General features: G+C 40.0%; 2 protein-coding genes and 1 long non-coding RNA gene across 6 annotated transcripts in view; all 3 read left to right on the forward strand.

Moving 5' to 3' along the window:
* Positions 1-1,020, forward strand: part of LOC309696699 (collagen alpha-1(XX) chain-like) — a 45,958-nt gene extending 44,938 nt beyond the window's left edge. For 3 of the 4 annotated variants that reach the window (XM_082518046.1, XM_082518044.1, XM_082518047.1), the window contains one exon: positions 205-1,020. In XM_082518046.1, coding sequence (XP_082374172.1) covers positions 205-233 — 29 coding nt within the window. In that variant the 3' untranslated portion in view covers positions 234-1,020. The remainder of the gene's footprint in view (positions 1-204) is intronic. The other variant, XM_082518045.1, reaches the window with a different exon arrangement.
* A 6,176-nt stretch (positions 1,021-7,196) lies between these two features.
* LOC309696728 lies at positions 7,197-10,670 on the forward strand. The gene is made up of 3 exons (XR_014273636.1): positions 7,197-8,789; positions 8,871-9,035; positions 9,222-10,670. It is a non-coding gene; the product is annotated as an uncharacterized lncRNA (long non-coding RNA).
* Positions 10,671-12,144: 1,474 nt separating this feature from the next.
* The window catches only part of dpm1 (dolichyl-phosphate mannosyltransferase subunit 1, catalytic), a 9,270-nt gene continuing 2,923 nt past the window's right edge, over positions 12,145-18,491 (forward strand). The window contains exons 1-8 of the mRNA XM_082517594.1: positions 12,145-12,327; positions 12,548-12,647; positions 12,836-12,869; positions 12,957-13,033; positions 15,242-15,267; positions 16,329-16,424; positions 16,544-16,612; positions 16,765-16,879. Of these exons, the coding sequence (XP_082373720.1) occupies positions 12,197-12,327; positions 12,548-12,647; positions 12,836-12,869; positions 12,957-13,033; positions 15,242-15,267; positions 16,329-16,424; positions 16,544-16,612; positions 16,765-16,879 (648 nt within the window). The 5' untranslated portion in view covers positions 12,145-12,196. The remainder of the gene's footprint in view (positions 12,328-12,547; positions 12,648-12,835; positions 12,870-12,956; positions 13,034-15,241; positions 15,268-16,328; positions 16,425-16,543; positions 16,613-16,764; positions 16,880-18,491) is intronic.

The following is an 18,491-nucleotide window of genomic DNA, read 5'->3' on the forward strand; positions in this document are numbered from 1 at the left end:
CAGATGGTTTAAAGAATGGTTGACTTAAAAGGAGATGAACTAAACCAGCTTGTTTTAGTAGCTGCACGTGACTAAATCACTGTGGACTGTGTTCAGCTGTGAGCCATGCAAAGCTGCAAAGCACTTCTCATTTGACAGAATTGGGTAACTTTGACATCATTTTCACTTATTCGGCATCCTTTTCAAGTTTCTTTCTTCACACAGAAGACTCTTATGATGACTACCAGCCTTGAATGGAGAAAACATGCAGGAGGCAGTGGTAAGGTGACTGACATCTGTAGGAAATGACTGGTTAATTTGGAAGTGAGCAAAAGACTGACACTGGAGCACAGAAGAACTTTGAAGAGGTTTGAAGAGGTTTGCTGCATTGAAAAAGAAAATAGTAAGGGAAGATTGTGTCTCTCTCTTCTCTTATTAAAATCTTCACTCATGTTTCAAATCAGCTAAGAAATTATTCACTTAAGAACAATTAGGGAGCTTTTTCGTACAAAACCTACCAGTTGATGGATAGCTTCATAAGAGATCTTTTCCCAGTGGAATCAGTAAAGTCTTGCCTTAAACAATGTATTCGCACTGAAATCTTTGTTGCCACGTTTCTGTATTCATGCACTGTATCAATGCCAAATAGTTTAGCTGCATATGTTATTTTCTGTGTATTTCATTTGCCATTCTAACCTTAACTGCCTCAAGAAGAATGAAATTGCATAATCCATGGTGGAAAAGCTTCTTTTTCTTCCATGGTATAAATGATGCTGTGAGAACATTTCTTTCCACGTGTATGATAATTGTTATATTGTTAATTATATTAACTGTATCTGGATATCCATGTTTATTTTAAACTGTATGAATTCTAATTGCTTATTTGTGTTTACATTTAATGATTTTCAAAGCTTTGGTGACAAGAATTTGTGTATAAAAGAAAGAGAAATACAGTGTCAGATAATATTTCTTTTGGTGTATCTTTTTTGTTGCTTTTTCTATGTTTTTTTTAATCTTGTTAATAAAATGTATAAAAATGTGTGTAATTAATCACAATGTGTTAGTGTGTAATCACCCTGAGACATGCATGCCTGTCTGCCAGCATCAAATCTAAAGCTGGTTCTGATTTGCAGATGCAGCCTGCGTAATTTGTCCAGATTATCCGAGCTCTGTTCACTACACATCCAGTCTTCACTTATCAAATCTGTAAGATTCAAGGCTGGTCCTTAAAAGCTCCCAACAACGCAAAACTGCAGTTTTGTGTTGTGTCACTGGAACAAAAAGTCATAATGTAATGAAATTCTGTTAGGAGGGTGGAAAAAAATAACATGATAGTGTTATAATTCTTCATTCAACCATCTTGAGGAGATCATTGTTTCCAGTGGCCTCTATTTTGCAGAGCACAGCCAACCTGTAAGTGACAAGCAAAATGTTGTCAAATTGCCTGCAGTAGTAGTCTCGGGCTGGGGGGCTGCAGTAATCCTAGCGTATTTGTCAAAATAAAGGGAGATCATTTGGACCGAAGTGGGGAAATTCTTGTTCCCTTCAAATACTTTGAACAACACTGCAGAAAATAAACTCTCGGTTACTGGTTGTAACAGGGCGGCCCTTAGCGGCTGGAAACACAGTGAGATGGACCAAGGCAAGTGTAGTGGAACCAAAAAACGCATTTATTTGCTATACAGCTCTCCTTACAACAATTAATTTGTTAAGCTTCTTCACTATGGAACGCCAGGACTGCCATAATGAATTAATTAAATACACCATTAAATAATTAATTAAATGTGGCAATAATTAATTAAAATTGGAATTAATTAATTAAATAAATAGTTATGATATATGTAATTAATTAATTATTGACACATTTAATTAATTATTTATGTATTTCACGTTTTAATTAATTATTGACACATTTAATTAATTAATTATTGACATATTTAATTAATTATTAATGTATTTCACATTTTAATTAATTATTGACACATTTAATTAATTATTGACACATTTAATTAATTATTTAATGATATATTTATTTATTTCATTTTGGCAGTCCTGACGCCTGGCTCTCATCATGAAATAATTTTATCTGTCAGCCTCACCCATCAAACTCAGGGGGCGGGGTTAACGCTGATCGAGTCAAAACCATTGCTTTGGCCTGGTGGCCATTGTTTCTAGCACACAACAACCGGCATGTGGAAGCTAACAGAACTGAGCTTTGAAAAACCCTGTTTGTGTGTTACCAAATACCGTTTTAATATTTTTTTAGCCGAGAATGTAGTGGTTTAATCTTCATGTGTCTGGTCGGTTTGTCAAGATACAGCCTCTTTGCAAAAGTGTTTCGATGATTTCGGAGATGTCGTCCCAGTCTCACGGCAAAGCGTGGGATAGACCCGCTCGCCTCGCAAGCAATCCCACCGACAAAGCGCAGGCCCCGGTACACAGCTGTAGTAACCCCCGCTGACTTCTTTTACTGAGGTTATATTTATCGGTGTTTTATTTCCTGATGTTCTTATGTGTCCTACGTGTTTCAGTCGCCAATTCTGAATTATAACTAACATTAAAAACATGTTTAAGGAGGAGAGAGAGCAAATAAATCTGTTTAACATCTGATCTTTGGGTTTTTGTTCAGTAATCAGCGTGACCTGTGTATAAACACATAAAAGAGATAACGTTGGTGTTTCTGTCATGTAGTAATTGCTGGCTTTAACTGTACAAAGGTTGTTCGACACTATGAAACACATACAGACTTCATGATGTTCGGCTAATATTTTTATTGTGAATATTAATCATGCTGACCTCGCTCTGTACACCACGCAGCGAGGTCAGCATATCCACGATATCCTCAGCTCCATGAGTTAACACAAAGTTTCCCAGCTGACTATCTAACTGCCAACTATTCCAGAGACGTGAAAATATACAGCATAAAGAAAAGTGTAAGAGACTCAGCAGCAGATTAGAATAACAGTTTGTGGCGTGAATAAGACACGGCGGGACCACGGAGCAACGTTCAGAGTCATCTTTATTTACATCTCACCACACCACAACACCCCCAAACCCCTCAGTCCCCGTGTTTTTAACTAGGCGGGCGTGATTAAGGATGCCGTGCAGGTGCGTCCGCCCTCCCTGCACGGCACCGCAGACCACGCCCCACCACATACCCCCATCGCCCGATTGAGGCCGGGGAGCCATCCGGCCGAACCTACTCCCCCACCGCCAGTGGGAGAGGGAATCAGCCCGGACAGCTGGCACCCCCAGGCCCCGGCCAAGCGACGGGGAGGTGCGAGTTCAGGCGGCCGCCCGCGAATCCAGCGGCGCAGGCAAAGCTGGTTCGGAAGTCGGACACGTGACAGGTGCACCCGGCGCGGCCGGCACAAGCGTGAGCCCCAGCTCACAGGTGGCTGGGCAGAGGTGTGGCGTGTACAGGCCTCTGGTGGTGGTGAGGCCGGTCTGGCGAGCACGGCGATCTCAAGCGTGGCGCCCGCCTCGCTCGCCAGTTCCACTCAAGCAAGCTCCCCTGGCACTGGGACCTCCAGCTCCTTGCGCGGCCCCTCCGTCACCGCTGTCGCTCCCTGCTGGAGCAGCCCATAGCGCGACTCCTCCGTCACTACTGCTCCCTCCGCCGCCACTCCCGGCTCGAGCAGCCCCTCGTGCAGCTCCTCTTTCTCCAACCGGCGCAGACCCTCGCGCACCTCGTCTGCCGCCTCCGGTTGGAGCGGCTCATCCACCACTCCCGGCAGGAGCAGCCCTTCACCTGGCTGTTCCCCCTCCTCCGGCAGGCGCAGATCCCCGCGCGCCTCGTCTGCCACCTCCGGCTGCTGAGGTGCCTCACGCGGCTCCTCCACCGCTTCACTGTCCTCGGGACACACCTGTGGGGGTGGCGCCCAGGCCCAGAGCAGCGCCGCCAGCTCCCCAATCCTTTCCAGGTGCCGCTCGGACTGGTCCTGCAGCTCTTCCTGCTGGCGACGCACCTCCGCCGCCTGCTCCCGCTGGGCGGCCGCCATTTCGGCCACCCTCTGGGCCAGCTCCTCCATTCCCTGGCTCCGATATGGACCCGCCGTGCTGCCTCCTGGGTTTCGGCACCAATGTGGCGTGAATAAGACACGGCGGGACCACGGAGCAACGTTCAGAGTCATCTTTATTTACATCTCACCACACCACAACACCCCCAAACCCCTCAGTCCCCGTGTTTTTAACTAGGCGGGCGTGATTAAGGATGCCGTGCAGGTGCGTCCGCCCTCCCTGCACGGCACCGCAGACCACGCCCCACCACACAGTTATACATTTAATAAATCACCAAATGAATCCAAGAAACGAGCAAACCTGTTCCGACAATTTGAATTTGTATTCCCTCAGCTGCAGACTCGCTGCTGTTTAAATGTTTGAAAAGGAAGATTAGATATAAACAAACGTCAAACATAGACTCAGTCTGCCTTCACATTTGATATGAGGCCAGCACGTATAGTGGCCTCAGCAGGCTATTACTGAAATACACGTGCTATATCATAAACTATGATATAAACAGGGAGGTCCTATTAACATGTTTAGTTTTAAAGGACACCTTCCTGCCTTTAGTCTCATTCATGAGCAGTATTCGTTTTCTTCTAACATCCAGAAGTCTGCACAATGTGTTTCATAGTTTGTAACAAGCCTTTGACAGGTAAACATAACATGACCGAAAAAGCAAAAAAAAAAAAAAAAAAAAAAAAAAAAAAAGAGAGAGAGAGAGAGAGTGTTGACATAAGAAGAGAAAATGCTCTCAATTATGGAGACAGGCAAATGGTTCATTTATGTTTGATGTGTGTTTATTCCTCCCTAAATATCGTCGGTGAAGTTTGCCATGCACGTCAGATTTTCCTGTGCATTTTTATACCTCTGCCAACAGAGAGAGAAAAAAAATCACATTCTAACAGACAGCTGGTGCTTAGAATACAGTTGAATAACTATTAAAAAACAGATGATATTTAGATGATAGTTCAGTCTAACACATGTGCCAGTGGTTCATTAAACGTCTGTGAAACTATGCAGTTATGAAACGTAACTTTAACCTCAGCCAAACCGATTTGCTCAGTTGTAAATAAAACAGCGAAGTAAACGTGACCCGACAGACAGAACCTGAGTGAATGAAGTCCAGCGTTTAACCACTGAGAGCTAAAACTCAGCTGAGGTTTGAAAGCTGTGTGCTGGTGATTGGACATCAGCCGCTGATGAAGCTGTTCGCCTATAAAGTGCTCTGTAAGGAAACAAGCTCCAGCAGCTCTGCGCTCGGGGAAAATACTATATTTACTTATCTTGTGCAGTTAAACTGTGACTATCACCAGGTAACTAGGCGTGTTTCTTGAATTAGCAGCAGGTGTTAAACAGCTGACAGATGAGGAGGAGGATGCATGCAGGTAAACTGAGGGTCTGCTGAGCTGATCGCTGGTTTCGTAAGAAAAATGTCAGCTCGTTCTTTATGTTACAGAAGCACAGAGACACAAGACCAGGCGGAAAGAGACGATCGTTCGGTGAAAATGAGAATCTGCGAATGCAACATGTGGAACACGGAGAGTGGAATATGTAAACAAACCGGTTAATGTACCCCCTCGGTGCGCTCTGCATGCTAACTGTTAGCAGAGCTAGTGAAATCTCTGAAAACATCTGAGCACTTTTGCAAACATGTTCTATGTTGACAACCTGACCAGACATACGGCGCGACATTCGCGGCTAAAACACTGTTAAAAGTGTAGCTGGTGACAGAAAAACGGCCTGTGATTTGATCTGCATTCTGGGATAACTGGCTGCCCCAAGTCTACACAAGCAATCGATTATCTAGGATCGACCTGTTTTGACTTACTTTGCACGGCAACCAATCAAATGTTAGAGAAGCTGCATGGGCAGCGTTAACCCCGCCCCCTGAGTTTGATGGGTGAGGCTGACAGATAAAATTATTTCATGACGAGAGCCAGGCGTCAGGACTGCCAAAATGAAATAAATAAATATATCATTAAATAATTAATTAAATGTGTCAATAATTAATTAAATGTGTCAATAATTAATTAAAATGTGAAATACATAAATAATTAATTAAATGTGTCAATAATTAATTAATTAAATGTGTCAATAATTAATTAAAATGTGAAATACATAAATAATTAATTAAATGTGTCAATAATTAATTAATTACATGTGTCATAACTATTTATTTAATTAATTAATTCCAATTTTAATTAATTATTGACACATTTAATTAATTATTTAATGGTGTATTTAATTAATTCATTATGGCAGTCCTGGCGTTCCATACTTCACAGCACAAAAATCCATCCTCTAATGACAACTGGCAGCCTTAAATATGTTCAGCTGTCACAGACTTAACCGTTATTCCACTCTCAGGTAAATTCTTAAATCCCAACCTTCCATCACAGTATACAATATATCAATAAGAATAAATAAATACATAAATACATTTTCACATTTACATATTAATAAATATTTCACACTTAATGTTACACCAAACCCAACATTATAAAAACCCAAGCACAAAAAGATTCACCACACTCTCTTTACCAATGGTCTCTCCCGGAACCTTTAAATGGTGTCTGGACCCCCAGGGAAACATTTGCCCAAACACCTTGAAAAGGACACAGGCAAGAAAGGCGAGTAATCATTATCTTACACTTATTTGCACCACTTTTATCCCTAGATTTCACACACACATTTGCATTAGTTTTCCTTACTGGTAAACCTTAATCACAATCTCGATCACCATTCTTCTCTCCTGACAGACAACCACCACATTCCTTGATGAGGAGCAGCTGTGCAGGATCTGAAATAAGGCTACCAACTGATTTTAAAATTCCCAATAAATAGTCAATAAATATTTAAACTTCTTGTGTGCAAATCCATGCTTAAAGTGCAATGCTAAATAAAGTGCTTGATAAGGTGCTTTTAATAAAGTGAAAGGTGTGCTCTAAAGTGCTATACAGATAATATAATATAAATAAATGCAGTAAGGGAGTCCTCTTCCTTAAACTGGTCTTACGTTTAAATAGTGAAAGTGCTGAAATATATATATTTAGAAATGTTCCTTTTGACTTTGTCATGTTATTTGATCATTATTGTTATTGCATTCATGTACAAGCAGGATATTGAAGCTGTAGTTCGGTTTTATTGTGGAATATTCTGCTTGCCTTGAATATTTAAATATTCAGCAGACTCGGCAACAATGCAGAAGAGCTGAAGGCCACTATCAGAGCAATCTGGGCTCTCATCACACCTGAGCAGTGCCACAGACTGATTCCATGCCACGCCTTATTGCTGTAGTAATTCAGGCAACAGGAGCCCCAACTAAGGCTACGTTCACACTGCAGGCGAAAGCGCATCAAATCCGATTTTTTTGACCCTATGCGACCCATATCCGATCATGCTATGACAGTGTGAACGGCGCAAATCCGATATTTTCAAATCCGATCTGGGTCACTTTCGTATGTGGTACTGAATCCGATACATATCCGATGTATTAGAAAGCGACTGCTGTTTGAACGGTCAAGTCGCATTAAATCCGCCTTTTACGTCACCGACACAAGACTGAAGCCAATTATCAGCGCCAGAGAAGCGCCCGAGAAGACATCGCGAACGCTTCCTGGCCATCCAGTGTAGATGTAAGTGAAACTGTTGGGAAGACAATGTGAACATTTTATTTGTACTGTATAATCTGCAGATTCTGACAGAAATCTGCAGCTATCCTTTGAAGCACCGCTCCTCTCTTAAACAGCAATAAGGATCATTATTAGGTTATTTACATTATTATGTAAATAACAAAATAACTTAAAGCAAAAATTGGGAAACGTGAAGTCCGAAGTCTTTATATTAAGGGCCATCAGTCAAACAATACTGTTGCTCTGGGTCTAAACAGAGCGCGTTGTGTGTGACATCTTCTTTTGCGCATGCGAGCCGCTTTGAGCGTTCACACTAGAGCGCGTTTGCTGTCGCATTTTATTTGTAGTGTGAACGAGCAGACAAAAAAATCGGATTTGATCAAAAAATCGGAATTGAGTATTAAGACCTGCAGTGTGAACGTAGCCTATTGAGTGCTGTACATGCTCATACTTTTCGTGTTCATACTTTTCAGTTGGCCAAGAGTTCAAAAAATCCTTTCTTTGTATTGGTCTTACGTAATATTCTAATTTTCTGAGATACTGGATTTGGCGTTTTCATTAGTTGTCAGTTATAATCATCAAACTTTTAAAAAATAAACACTTGAAATATATCAGTGTGGAATGAATGTATTCATTTTACAACTTTCACTTTTTGAATGGAATTAGTGCAGGTGTGGAGATATTTCTAGATGTTCTGGAAGTGTAGTTTTTTCATTATTTGCTTTTGTGGTATAGTCCTATATTAGCTGTTAAATGGCATTTATTAATATGATTGGATTTGACTTTAAGGTTTGAATTATGGTATTTCAAAGCAGCAAAACATTGGATCCTGGTTAAGTTGTATTTGTTTGTCTGATTGTTGAATTGTTTCTGTATTATTTTGTGTATTTTTCTTATAAGATTCGCAAGGGAAATGGCAGGACCACTGGGTTGCTTCTCAGAAGAAGATAGTCATAATAATACTTGTTTTTGTTGTGGTATAAAACTGTATTGCCTGCTTACAGGGCCATCCTTTTTGTGAAGCAGATCGCTGATTCACATCAAGGTCCAGCGTGCTGCAACTTGTCATTTCAACTGCTACAGCAAATGAAGTCTTTTAAAAGTTAGTCGTTCTCCTGTACTTCAGAGAAGAAAACGAACACAGCAAGTACAAAAACCTTAACTCACCACTAGGTAAAGATCACCCTGAGTGGCTTTAACTTGCATTATTCAATATTACAATATTGACCAAATAAATATTATGTTTTATTGCAGCTTGAAAAACTAATGGCCTTGGCTACAAACCACTGCTGCTTTCTGGGAAGAAGAGCAAAAAAGGAGAAATCAGATGTGAAATATTAACCCCTGGCTGCAGACTTACAGCCTTTGTCAAGGAATCCCTTCAGAAGATGTGCTGATGTTATCAGTACTGTTGTGAAGGTAAGATTCAGATCCTGCATTTTTAAAGTTATGATTTATGTTTTTGGTGTAAAAAAAAAAAAAAAAAAGTTTCTTATGTTTACCTGTTAGAAGACCATTTTAGTGTAAAACCAGAAATTAAATCATCAATTCTCCCGTTTTCACATAAGCCATCTTTAATGTCCTCTTCTCTGCCACTGTCACCAGAGTATCCAGCTTTATGCCAGCCACCTTGTTGATTAGTTTTTCCAGCCTGGATGAGTCCATCTTTGCTGTGCTGCTCCCCCAGCACACCACAGCATAGAATAGTACTCCAGCAACTGCCAACTGGTAAAACATCCTCAGGAGCTTCCTGCAGATGTTGAAAGACCTCAGTCTCCAGAGGAAGTACAGTCTGCTTTTTTTGCATGACCAGTCCAGTTTGTTGTCTACCCACAGCCCGAGGTATTGTACTAGTTGACCACCTCCATCTCCTCTCCCTCTATCTGAACTGGCAGTGGACCTGGTATGGACCTCCTAAAGTCCACAACCAGTGGTCTTTGAGGTGTTGAGTTGCAGGTGGTTTGTGGGACTCCATGTAACAAAATTCCTCAGAAGCCTCCTGTACTCCTCTACCTGAGCACCCTGTGGTGCTCCTGTGCTGCTGACCACAATGTCAGCCCTGATGTCCTTCAGCCTAATGTACTGTGGTCTGTTGGTGAGATTGTTGGCGATCCAAGCAACCTGGCAGGGGTCCACCTGCATCCTGTTCAGCTTTTCCTGGAGCAGACGGGGCCCTCAAAGGCACTCAAAGTCAAGAAACAGGATCCTGATCGTGCCTTTTCCCTTGTCCAGGCGTGAGCGGGCTGTGCTGCTTTCATCTCCTCTTTCACTTTGCTCCAGAAGGCCTCCTCCTTCATGTTGAGGACAGCTTTGACTTCCTGTGTTACCCACGGTTTTATTAGGATAACACCGTACCACCTTAGCAAGGGCGACCGCATCCACACAAAAGTTGACATAATAAGTATGACAGTGTGTCGCCGCCTCTGTCCTCACCATGTGGGATCAGAAGCACATCCCAGTCTGTGGTGTCATAGCAGTCTCTCAGAGCATCCTCCTTTTCTGGGGTCCATCTCCTAATGGAGCAGGTTGTGACAGGCTGCCTTTGGATGAGGAGTCCAAAGGCAATCTATCTACTGTATTGACATCATACCCTGCAGAATTAGAGACGAAGCAGCCGGGCTATGTAAAAAGCGTAAGGGGGCGTGTTCGCGGTCATGTCCAGAGACGCTCCACCACGAGTTACTACTGAGCAGACTCTGGCTCCAAAAGTGGAACATGGCAGCGCCCACAAGCGGGATATTTTGGCTTCATTTTCCCCCAATGGGAGGAAGTGCTGTCGCATCATTCATCTTTTTATACAGTAATTGGTTAGGACCAATCAGCCAAACAGCAATCTTCTCCTTAAGGAATTTCAAAAATATACAAAACAATATATATAACTTCATAAGTCGACAAAATAAAATCCAGAAAAATCATGTCGCTTTTCAGATTCATGATTCTTTCGGTTGCGTCATGAAGATGTTTTTTTCAAGTTCAAGTTTATACATTTAACCTTAGGTTGAGGTCTTTCATGTTTCTTTAACAAAAAAAATCTGTATTCAGAAATCTCTCTTCTATATGATGGTATGTGTGTGGAAATGTGTATGCGTGTCTGTGTGTGTGCAACGGATCACACAGCAAGCATTTGTTTGGCCTGCTAATATGGCGCCTCAAGCAAAAATCCTGGCCACGCCCCATCCCTTAAGATCCCGCTCCAAAGTCCTGTTAACCTACAGATCTACAAAGAAGACGCTGCACTTTTAACTCTGAGGGAGATGGAGAATGAGCCCATTTCCAAAAAAAGTGGAGTGTGTTCCTTTAAGTACTATATTGTCAAAAACTAAAGTGTACACACATACACACACATACCATCGAATGGAAGACAGATTTCTGAATGAGGATTTTGTTTTTGTTAAAGAGACATGAAAGTGTACATAAACAGTTGTTGTATCTTGTTTACTGTATCACTGACAGATAATTAATTTCAAAGTAAAGTTAATGCTACATTATAGTGAGATATTTTGTAATGTGAAATACTGTAAGCAAATGAATAAACAACCTCATTCTTGCTAGACCTTTGACTCAGATGTACATAAAACATTGTTACTTTTATTATTATTGTTATCATTATTATTATTTCACTAAATATATTTTAAATGATACTTTGATATACATTCTACTGTAAGGTTGTAAATGTATTTTCTTCGCCCTAAAATATCTTTTGAAATGTATTTTGGTCTGAAACTAATAAAGATCACACTAAAGTGATGGTTCATCATAGAAAGGAAGGCCTTCTCTGAATGAGACAAACTCAGAATCTGTGTCTTTCTTTTCTGGTTTAGAGACTTCAGGAACTTATTTTTTTCCATATATGATGATGATCATGATGAATGAATGCAGTACTGTAAGTGAAAGGCACTCTTGAGTTAAGAACACAGTATGGTATGTATTCCTCCCTCAGCTCCTTCCTCTCAGCTTGGCACCTATTCAGACACTCTTTGCACAGGAAGCTTTCTTTGACTAGGTAAAAGCTCTCTGAAATACTGACTGGTTTCTCAGTGGGTATCTTCTCAGCAATATTCCTGTCCATCTTGATACTCTCCAGCTACAAGTGGCAGCCGGGGCTGAATCTGTTATCAGAATGGCCAATGTGGCAGAGCTCCTTAATATATCTTAAGTCTATATACTGCAGAAATATACTAACCCTAAAGCTATAAAAACTATTGTTGTATGTGGAAAAAAAAAAGAAGATCCTTCAATCACTTTACTCTCTGGCTTAATTAGATAAACTCCCCCCCCCCCCTCTCTAGCGTATGTGTATTGTATGTTCTGGCTAATGCTTGTTTGTTTGTTTGTTTGTTTCTCGTACACAATTTCTGGAAGTACAAAACCTTTAATGCAATACTGTTTAATTTTACTTTGTATTGTATTTAAAGATTAAATAAAGATCTTTAAAAAAAAAACTGCACGAGATTAACGTTGCGTTTTTTGACATTTAGGTTCACACTCCACACCAGTTGGTGGCGGTAATGCACCATTTTGCTGTTTGCTAACCACCTATAAATAATATAAGGAAGAAGGAGCACAAGCTCAACGTCGCCATGGCAAGCAGGAAAACTTCCCGGCCAAACCGAGACAGCGGGGACAAATACTCAGTACTATTACCCACCTACAACGAAAGAGAAAACCTGCCTTTAATAGTGTGGCTGCTTGTCAAGTATTTCGGGGAAAGGTGAGTTACTGGGAACTAGCAAAGGCTTTCCGCTTGTGCTAGCTAACGGTGGAAGTCAATGATGAGCTGTCACTAAAGTAGTGTCAGCTGCTCGGCTTCAATGGGTCAGTGTAAGATTTCAAGAATATAAGAGCTGTAAGGGTAATGTTAAGCTTACTTATTGCTGCCGTATTCTTATATTTCATTTGCCTTTTGTTTTTGTTTTTTTGTTTTTTTGCAGTGGGTTTAACTACGAGATAATTGTTATTGACGACGGAAGCCCAGATGGGACACTGGAGGTGGCAGAACAGCTTCAGAAAGTCTATGGGGAGGACAAGATCGTAAGTATTAAAGCCGTAAAGATAGATATGTTACTTTAAGAAGTACCAACAGTACATCACGAAAGTTAGATACATTTATGAAATAAGAGCGCATTTTATATGTCATAACGTTGTTTTGCTTGGGAACTATTTGCCATAGTATTTACTGTCCATGCCAAAGGATTTACTTAAACTATTTTGTGTTTCAGCTGCTACGACCAAGAGCAAAAAAATTAGGCCTAGGTAAGTATTAAACTATGTCAAAATGAGTGTGTAAGCTTTAGTACATTTTGTTATCTGCTCATAAGAATGTTTGTCTTGCTTTCAAAGGCACTGCCTACATTCACGGCATGAAGCATGCTTCTGGGAACTTCATCATCATAATGGATGCAGATCTTTCCCATCATGTGAGTGGAGCATGTTTCAGTCATACTGTCTGTGTTCGTCTTTTAATTGCTTGACGACAGTAAGTGGTAAAATTCTACATGTCTAACTTACAGTCTCAACATCAACTCTTAAGGTTATCTTTCTGATTAAGAGGTTAATCGTATATCAGCAGTTACTTCTTTTAGATCGGCTGACAATTCGTTACCATTCCCTAAAGCAGGGGTCTCAAACTCGCAGCCCGGGAGCCACTTGCGTCCAGAGATGGGCAGTAACGCGTTACTTGTAACGTGTTACTGGTACTTCTTACTTGTAACGGGTTACAGTAATCCGATTACTTTTTTCAAGTAACGAGTAAAGGGATTACTATTGCAAAAACGGTCATTAGATTACCGTTACTTTCCCGTAGGAACGCTTCATTACTGCGTTATTAAAACGGTGATTGTTTTGCAAGAATGTCTCATGACAGTGACGTAAGCGAGTGCGACGTTCGTGACAACAGCTGTGTGCAGATCAACAATGGATAACATCGAGTGCGGGAGAGAGTATGAGCATGCAGCGTTTAAAGCGTGGAAGTACTGACCTTACTTTAAGTTTGATTCCATAAAAAGTGACAAAAACATTAGTGTCCATTGTGCATGGGAAGAAAACTTCTTTTTACAGCGAAAAAAGCCCCTAAACTTCCAAGCAAGCACTGAATGCGCTACCATGTAATGGGAAACTCACAGTGGAGATTCTTCCACTGAACGCTGCGGCACACCTGCACCAAGGCAAACCTCCGCCTAACCTACTCCTGCTTTACAGGTGAAAATGGAGCAAAAGGACCGCCAGTCTTTGACTTTATTTATTTTCTGCTGTGTTTTACTTGCATCTATTTGAAAGAATGAGTGTTAACACACAAAAAAAATTATTTTATGTGCTGGAATGTGCAGAAAATAGGTTTAAATATTAAACAAATTTCTTCCAATGTTGCATATAATTACATTTTTGCTTGATGCATAAAGTTAAAAGATTAAAACTAATAAAACAATTTTTAAAAAGAGACTTTTCCATTTGATTACATTTTGTATGATGGATTATGTAGAAAAAGTTGAATTGGGCTGAAAGATCTATCGCTTTATCACCTATTCAGGTTCGTGTTTTTAAAAAGTAACTAAGTAATTAATTACTTTTGAAGATAAGTAATCAGTAAAGTAACGGGATTACCTTTTTGGGGGAAGTAATCAGTAGTTAGTTACTGAGTACTTTTTTTCAAGTAACTTGACCAACACTGCTTGCGTCCCACGTCACCCCTATTTGCGGCCCCGTATATTGACGTGAAGAAATAGAATGCAGTTTGGATCTTGAAGTTACTGTTTGTTGTTGAGTGTTAATATAATAAGTTTTTTAAAAAGCAAAAAACTATTGGGGCAATCGTGACTCCAGAGTTGGGAGTTCGCCTTGTAAGGTTGCCGGTTCGAGTCCCGGCTTGGACAGTCTTGGTTGTTGTGTCCTTGGGCAAGACACTTCACCCGTTGCCTACTGGTGGTGGTCAGAGGGCCCGGTGGCGCCAGTGTCCGGCAGCCTCGCCTCTGTCAGTGCGCCCCAGGGTGGCTGTGGCTACAATGTAGCTTGCCATCACCAGTGTGTGAATGTGTGTGTGACTGGGTGGATGACTGGTTGTGTAAAGCGCTATACAAATACAGGCCATTTACCATTTAATATGCAGACAACAAGAGCGAGTATAAACATGTTCAGGGATTGATTGACTGTGTTAGTTCAGTGAGAGAGTTATTTGTAAAGAAAACAATTTTCACCAGCACTGAAGAACTAATGTGTGAACTTATGTCTGCTTATTTGGTAGGTCAATGAAGGGCTAAAAAAATGTGTATTCACATTTGCAGTTTTGTCTTGTTACACAATATTTGAAATTTAAAAAACAAACAAACGAAACACTACATTTTCAGAAATATTTGTGGGTGTTTTCAGGTTTGTTTGTTATTGTACTACTTGAACACTAAAGTGGCCCTCCAATGAAATGACCGTACCAGCAGTGGCCCACAGCTCATTTAAGTTTGAGACCTGCCCTGAAGCCTAAAACGTCAATTGTTCTTACCTACAAACCAGCAAGATACCAGGTTACTGGTATACATTCTGCCATTTCTAATGTGCCTAAAATGTTATGTACAACATGTTCTCTGTCTGCTATTTCTTGTCAGCAATAATCTTAATGTTTTTCTTTTCCATTTCAGCCCAAGTTTATCCCAGAGTTTATTCAGTAAGTGTCTCTGAATTCCCATTTCCTATATTTTTATTTCTGTAGAGCCAGACTTACCTGGCTGGATTTTAGGGACCAATGCCAGTGGTGATTTACAGGGAATAAAGAAAGAATCTACAGTTGTGAAACGGGGGGGGGGGAAGGCTGGGATATGGTGGACTGAAAATCAGTGGCGACAGAACTGCAAACACTGTGATGAAATATGAGGAAACTTGGATTTTTTTTTTTTTTTTTAAATTCTAATCATCATCAACATATGAGAAGTCAAGGTAGCGCTTGAGTGTCTACAGACACCAGTGAATCTGTGCATGGCTGCATGTTGTTGTTTTTTTGTTTTTTTGTTTTTTTTTAAGAATGCCAATGATTTTTAGGCTACATTTAAGGTGGTTACACCCAAATATTCACTTCTAAACTTCTCAGAATTGTACAAATTATGTTTTGGCACAACTCCAATAGGCACCAACAACACAAGCATGATGGAGAGGTTCAGCTGAATAACTGAAATCCATGTAGGTGTGATGTAGCAGTGAGCTGTGTGATGTAGCTGTGTGCTGCAGCAGCTACAGCATTTTGAATTTCATCACAAATTCTGCTTTAGAGTAATGTGCGCGCTGCCTTTATGTGAAGCCAATGCTCATCTACATTCTTTCTAATGGCCAGCAGGGGGCAGTTCTTTTGGATGCAAAAAGACTTGCTTTTGTACTGGGTCATAGGAAACCAAGCCTCACTGTCTGCATGTTGTGTATGAAAAGAGTAAAGTGTTGGTTCAGGTAACATATGTTGATACATACAGCACAGTCACAGAATAGCAAACAAGTGTTAATGTTAGACATAACCTGAGTAAATAAAAAAATTAATTGTTTGTTGATCTGACGGATGTAGAGAGAAAAACTTTGCACAGCACTGTTTGTCTGTCATAGCTCAGTATCAGCCAAATATTTCAGCTAACAAATACTAAATCAGCTCCAAGAGATTAATATTTGTTCAGTACCTCTGCCTCGGATGACAGTTTTTAGTGTCTTTCCTTTATTTCAAATACCTTTTTGTTTCTGTTATGTCAGGAAGCAGAAGGAAGGCAATTACGACCTGGTTTCTGGTACTCGATACCGAGGGAACGGAGGGGTTTACGGCTGGGACCTTCGCAGGAAACTCATCAGGTCACTACGGGTTAACACTTTGTAATCAGTTTCCACTCACCTAATAGGCAAGAGGCTGACGTTTTATATTTCTTCATTTTTTTTTTTTTTTCTCCTCCCCTTCCTCCTCTTGTTCACAGTCGGGGGGCCAACTTTTTGGCTCAGGTGTTGTTGAGACCTGGTGCTTCAGATCTCACAGGCAGCTTCAGGTAATTGGTGTTACTGTTGTGATGCTGTGAATTAAGTGCTACTGACTCTTACATTAGAGCTGTATTTTCTTTCACTACTGCTGTGTTTATTTTTATTTTTTTTTGTTATTGTTTATTTATTTTATTTATTTTCCTCCACTGACTGACTTCAGACTATACAAGAAAAAGGTGCTGGAGAGTCTTGTTGAGCAGTGTGTGTCCAAAGGCTACGTCTTTCAGATGGAAATGATCGTCCGAGCCAGACAACTCAACTACACAATCGGAGAGGTGAGGTTCTCTCTCTCTCTCTTTTTACTTTTTTTTTTTTTAATTTTTTTAATTTTTTTATTAATGTGTTTAATTTTCAGGTAGTTCAGTGTGAGAGAAATCATTTGTGTGTCATTCGTTCTCTTGTTTGTTTGTTTCTTTAAGTTGAGGATTAAAAATTGGGGATTAAAGAAAATGTGGGTTTTTTTTGTTATTCATGTCTTTTGAGTGCTTTTTTCCTCTTGATTTTATGCTAATAGAAAAATGAAAGCCAAGAAAACGATTTGATTCTCATATTTAATCAGTCTGATTTGTGTGAGCAGGAAGCTGCTGACTTGTTTAAAGGAGTAATAAGTATCTCTTCTTTTTTTTCTTTTTTTTTTAATGATTTACAGTTTTTGGCTTGCTATTGGGAGCTTTAAAACTGCATTCTGCTTCATTACTCACTTTTAGAAGTGCTGTAATAAATTTTAAAACCAGTTTTTAGGGCAATTTCACAGCTTTGTCTGTGTCCAGACCACATAGCTTCAAAACCAATATGCGTATATGGGCCATATACACACAGAAATAGACTTCATAGCATGTTTGAGACGTGTGTGTGTGTTTTTTTTTTTTTTTTTTTTTTTTTTTTTTTAAATATAGGATAGAGGAGCAATTTAAAAAAATAAAATAAAATAAAATCTGCATTAAATATCCTATTAGAGCAGGTGTAGCTTAAAAGCCACTACTCTTGCTAGAAGGTATACAGTGACATTTACAGGTTAGTCAGATGACAGTCGCTCTTTTTCTCTGGCTCGATGACTGTGGTACTCATGCTGAAAACACTGTGTCCTCACTGATTTGTTTTACTTATAATATGCTTTAATTGTGATAGAAAGTCTCTTTATTTTATTTATTTATTTTTAGTCTGTGCTTTTGTTGTTATGTACTTTTGGCTATTTATTATTTCCCTAGGGATTTTCACAGTGGATAGAAGTGCATGAGTTCTACAGCAGAGGGGTATACTATGAAACAAGTTCAACACAGCCAGCTTTCATTGTGTTAAGTAGTGTGAAAAAAATCTAAAACTGCTTTCAGCATGCTCACATAAAACGAGGTGTTTGACACGTCATGTGACTCTTCTGCTTACAAAGATCCCTTTGAATAACATTATTAGACGATGATGATGATGATAAATTGGTCATTTAAAATCTATAAAAACATAAGAGTGAAATGCAGCACTGTTGCAGATAATTTATGCTGTAGAAGTTATTAATCTTGGGATTTAGTGCACAGAGCAGTAAAATAAACATTTTAATTTAAGGGAATTATTTTAATGATGAGCGCGCCTTCGGTGCTGCTGTTTACTTCTGTTTTCTAGTAGCTGCAATTCCAGGAGTGTAAAATAGTTAGCAGTAGATCAGAGTCAAATATAAAAACATTTAACTCCAAATTAATACATGCATTAATTCATTCCCATAACATGCACATAGGAAATGTGTTCTATATCCATAATAACTACTCTCAGCTCCTCCAATGTCACAAAGAGTCACTGCAGCTTGTAGCTCCGCAATATGTGATTCTGCAGTTTTCTTTCCTAACACAACGAGAGAGGGATTTGAGTCTTTTGTTCAGCCTTTTTCCTGTTGAACAA

This window comes from Aulonocara stuartgranti (assembly GCF_965226115.1).
Source record: "Aulonocara stuartgranti genome assembly, chromosome: 20".
In the NCBI taxonomy this organism is placed as follows: Eukaryota; Metazoa; Chordata; class Actinopteri; order Cichliformes; family Cichlidae; genus Aulonocara; species Aulonocara stuartgranti.